Source organism: Raphanus sativus, chromosome 1, assembly GCF_000801105.2.
Source record: "Raphanus sativus cultivar WK10039 chromosome 1, ASM80110v3, whole genome shotgun sequence".
Lineage (NCBI taxonomy): Eukaryota > Viridiplantae > Streptophyta > Magnoliopsida > Brassicales > Brassicaceae > Raphanus > Raphanus sativus.
The window spans coordinates 24177440-24182252 of NC_079511.1; the positions used below are offsets into that span (position 1 = coordinate 24177440).

The following is a 4813-nucleotide window of genomic DNA, read 5'->3' on the forward strand; positions in this document are numbered from 1 at the left end:
TTTATTGCCTAATCTGTTTGCTAAGTGTTTTTCAGGTTATGATGTTTGGTCTTCAAAGGAAAAGTAGCAAGGAAAAATTCCAGAAACAATTCGTTTATAAATCTTCTTCTAAAAACTTGTTGAATATTTTTGATGAGTTTGCTACTTTGCAGGAAAGGCCTTGCTTAAACAGGTCACTTGATAAGCCTAACTGGAGAGGCAGAGATTTTGTTCTTCTTTAAATACTCTAAAACGAGTTTATTTTCCTGTTCATTGTCTTGAAGTTTTGAACTAGCTGTTGATCTGGTGGTTAGCCATTTCAGCAAACCATTACTAGGTTAAGGGTTACTTCTGTGCAACACCCTCTTGAGTCAAGGGTTACTTGTCAAGAGTAAGGGTATATCAAGAGTCTTCGAAAGCTTCTGACGCTCCCATCAATCCATCTCCAGTTCTAAGTGTGCTTTTGCATCCTCAGTCCATATCCAACATCCGACCAAAGTGCAACCCGTGGGAAGAATCCTATCAGTATCCAGCAAACGTTGTCCACAACTCCTACTTGAGTTTGGTCACAAACTGCCGTGTTAGCAGTCCATGGATGAGTTTACAGGATACTGGACATAATCCGACAGGCAAATCATACAGCCGGCCAAAAACCGAACTCCTAATTGACTCAAATGCCTCTGTATCTTTTAGCTTATTGTGGAGAAACATAAGCGTGTCCAGTGTATAGTTGATGCTGAGTCGGTGGATTGGATAGCGGTATGTTAAATTACTTAAACCGAACATTTTAGTTAGTTATAAAATCCGGCAATATATACTGAAATTATAGATGATACAATATCTATATTATTAAAATAGAAGTATAAAATAGAAACACCCCTTAGTTTTAAAATTTATTTACATTAGAACGCCACTGAATTATTTACTGAAGCTATATATAAAGTATACATGCGTTTTTACTAATTTAATAATAGATTTAAGCATTTAATATATTTTTCTAATTTAAATAATAGATTTCCTTAATAAAATTTTAACCAAAATATATTTTCTAATAGATTTTCTAATAGGTTTTGTATTAACATATTAATATTTTTAATATTTATTAATAATAAATAATAAAAAAAAATCACACATCATAATCAATTTATATAACTTAAAATAAAATATAAAATAATATATTCATAAATTATTAGTATAATTCTTTCATAATATAAGTGCAATTAGTTATAAATATTATATTTGTTTACATGATAAACTAGGATATATAGACACTTAAAATAACAAAATATAATTATTCAAAGTAATAAATAAAATTGTTACGTTTTAGAATGTTATATCAACAGAAATATGTAATACATTTCAATTTACATATATATATATATATATATATATATATATTTATATAAAGTACTGTTTCCTCCCTCCTGGGCGCGCCACGTCAGCCGCCACGTCAAAAACTCGCACTCTGTAAAGCCAACACGCGTATATATATTATACCATTAGTACAAACAAAATTTAAAGTGAAAATAAATATTTATACGGAAAAAAATATTTTTAAAGTCATAGGTCAAGCTATAGAAATAAAAAACAACAGCGCAAGATTTTCTTTTTAACAAATTTATATTAATAGAAATTATACTTCCAAATATGTTTATCTATTTTATGAATTTATAAATTTATTTTATTTATTTTAAGGAATGCTAAGATTTTGGAATTAGAAAAGTTATGACATACCCCTATATTATTTTAGTTAGGAAATTTATATCAGAATATTTTATTACTTTTCGTTTTTATTATAACTGTAAAGATTAATTTTCAATCTAAATTTATGTTTAAATATTAAAATACATAATTTAATATAAACAAAAAGCTAAAAACATAAAATAAATATCCGCCCGACTAGCCTAGTTATTTTTAAAATTATTAACTAGCATATATATATATATATATATATATTAATCATATTAGGTAATCTCATAGATTTATTTAAGAAAAAATATTTATTATACATTATTAATTAATTTTATGATTAGTTCAATAATAACTATAACATATATTTAATGGACCAATATGTTTCTATAGGGATTCTGAAAATCATTTTTGTGATGACACATGTCATAACTAAAATATATTAGTGATTCTTTTTAATATATAAAAGATATATAATTGAATTTTCATCAAAACTAAGATTCTGTTTCAAATGATAAAGCAGAGAGAAATCAGATAACTATATGCGTATATCTGCATAACGATAACTAACCAGTGTTTCAAAAAAGAAAAAAACAAATCAACCAAAAGCAACGCAAATGAAACTCCCCAATTTTAGCCGATGATTACTAGTTAGTTACGAGAATCAAGTTCTTGTTTTTAAAAACAAATTTATTCTAACAGTTCATTGCTAACATACTAACTCTATATAAGCAGATACATTAGATCAACACTTCTCATTGTGTCTTAAACACATTTATTAATTAAACAAAAAGCTATATATACTTATACCCTGACAAAGTAAGAAGATGGCTTGCCTTGCTTCTGCGTTTAAGGCTTTGTGTTTGTCTCTCTTGTTCATAGCTGCCGTTGCAAGTCGTCCGACCAACAGGCCAAAGGTTTTTAACGTTCGACGCTATGGTGCCAAAGCTGACGGAAAAACTGATAACGCCAAGGTATGTGTACATAGCCAATAGCCCAATATAGAACACACAAAAACAACCATCTTATCGATTTTTTTCGTTTAACTTATCCAAAATTAGGCGTTCACAAACATATGGAAAAGCGCATGCACAAGGAAAGGTGGTGATAGTAAAATCTACGTACCGAAAGGAACATTTCATCTCGGTGGTGTAGAGTTTGTAGGGCCATGCGCAAATCAGATTGAATTTGTTATCGATGGAACTTTATTGGCTCCTGCAAACCCTAGGAACATTAAGAATGACACATGGATCAACTTCAGGTACATTAACAATCTTATTATCTCCGGTGCCGGTACACTCGACGGCCAAGGGAAAGAGTCTTGGCCACTAAATGACTGCCACAAAAACCCCAATTGTCCTAAGCTAGCTATGGTACCACTTCTTAATCCTTTTATATATTGCTTTATTAAATGATTTTACTATGAAAATTATGTAATTCAGTTATTTTCTGTTACACTGAGAATTTGTAGATTTAATTATTTAGATACAAAACGTTATGAAAACGAATGCAATTTTGAAAATGGTAATATCCACATAACTACATTTTAGAGCAATGAGCATGCCCGTTGGTAAAGTATTTCAACATGGGGTCTCCACTAAAAATTATATTTTAAGTTATTGATTATGTTACAATATTTTTAAAGAGTCGCAGTGCCAAAACCCAGTAGAATATCTACTAAAATATATCAGAAATTCTTATTTGAAAAACTATTGTTTCATTTTCTATTTTTATTTCTTTTATTTTAAATCTTTAGATACCCAAAGAGCGCTTTTTACTCAAGTCACCGAATGTCTTGCTAAACTTTATAATTCCAACAGACCATGGGATTTGCATTCGTGAACAACTCAAGAATCAATGGGATAACATCACTCAACAGCAAAATGGGACACTTCAACTTCTTCTCCGTCCATCACTTCAACATCACTGACGTCACTATAACAGCTCCCGGCGATAGCCCCAACACCGACGGGTTAAAGTTCGGGTTCTGTAGCAACATTAACATCTCCAACACACACATTGGTACCGGAGACGACTGTATCGCCATCCTTTCCGGAACCACCAACATGGATATCTCTAATGTCAACTGTGGTCCCGGACATGGGATCAGTGTCGGAAGCTTAGGGAAAAACAAAGAAGAGAAGGACGTTAATGGCTTAACCGTAAGAGACATAGTATTTAACGGCACAAGCGATGGTATTCGAATCAAGACTTGGGAATCTTCAGCTTCGAAGATCTTGGTTTCTAACTTTGTGTACGAGAATATTCAAATGATTAACGTTGGAAACCCTATCATTATCGACCAGAAGTATTGTCCTCACCCACCCTGTGAAAAGAAGGTGAACTCTCTAGTCTCTACGCAAGATACAGACTTAAATGATTCCTTTCTCTTAAAAGTTATATAATTCTTTTCTCTTACTACAACAAAGGAAAAACTAAAAGTTGTGTTTCATTATTTTTTCAGGGAGAGTCACACGTTCAAATCCAGGACCTTAAGTTAAAGAACATATATGGAACATCGACAAACAAATTGGCTGTAAATCTTAAATGTAGCAAGAGCTTTCCATGCAAGAATGTTGAGCTAAGTGACATTAACATAGAGCATAAGGGAGTCAAGGGTGGTCCTTCCACTGCCGTATGTGAGAATATTGACGGTTCCGCACGCGGAAAGATGGTTCCTCAGCAATGTCTGAACTGAATCAACGACCCATGGGAACAGTGACCGTGTGTAGTAACTAGTAAGTACTATTTTATATTTTCTGATGTTTTTGTATAATTTCCTAAATGCTGTGTATTTGCTTCTCCATCTTTCTTCTTTCTGCTAGTTTATGAAAGTTTTTGATTGATGAAATAAAGAAGTGAATACACTTTTGTTTTTTTCGTCTGCATGTGGTCTATTTTTTTTGTTTCATAATACAAAAAAAATACAATCTTTTGTAATAATTTACTTATTAGGTATAGACATGCGCCTTGCGCTTTGAAAATTTTATAATATATATATTTTGTTGAATATAATAAAATCAAGCAGAAAATTTGTTGTTAGATTATAAAATTGAGCTATCAATTGCTGTAGATAATTATTCTAACAAACAGAATGCATTGAGCTAATGGACCATAGTTACACATTTGTAATTAACGGAAAAAG

General features: G+C 31.3%; 1 protein-coding gene across 1 annotated transcript; it reads left to right on the top strand.

Moving 5' to 3' along the window:
- The first annotated feature begins 2448 nt into the window (after window positions 1-2448).
- LOC108856287 (exopolygalacturonase-like) lies at window positions 2449-4523 on the top strand. The gene is made up of 4 exons (XM_018630059.2): window positions 2449-2642; window positions 2730-3041; window positions 3489-4007; window positions 4133-4523. The coding sequence occupies exons 1-4, from the start codon at window positions 2496-2498 to the stop codon at window positions 4364-4366; spliced, it is 1212 nt and encodes a 403-aa protein (XP_018485561.2). The 5' UTR covers window positions 2449-2495; the 3' UTR covers window positions 4367-4523.
- The last annotated feature ends 290 nt before the right edge of the window (window positions 4524-4813 follow it).

Excerpts from the sequence above, each read along its gene's own strand:
- LOC108856287 (XM_018630059.2), top strand. The coding sequence starts at position 2,496 with ATGGCTTGCCTTGCTTCTGCGTTTAAGGCTTTGTGTTTGTCTCTCTTG. Across the intron at positions 3,042-3,488 it reads ATTGTCCTAAGCTAGCTATG|ACCATGGGATTTGCATTCGT; the intron begins GTACCACTTCTT and ends TAATTCCAACAG. Across the intron at positions 4,008-4,132 it reads ACCCACCCTGTGAAAAGAAG|GGAGAGTCACACGTTCAAAT; the intron begins GTGAACTCTCTA and ends TTATTTTTTCAG.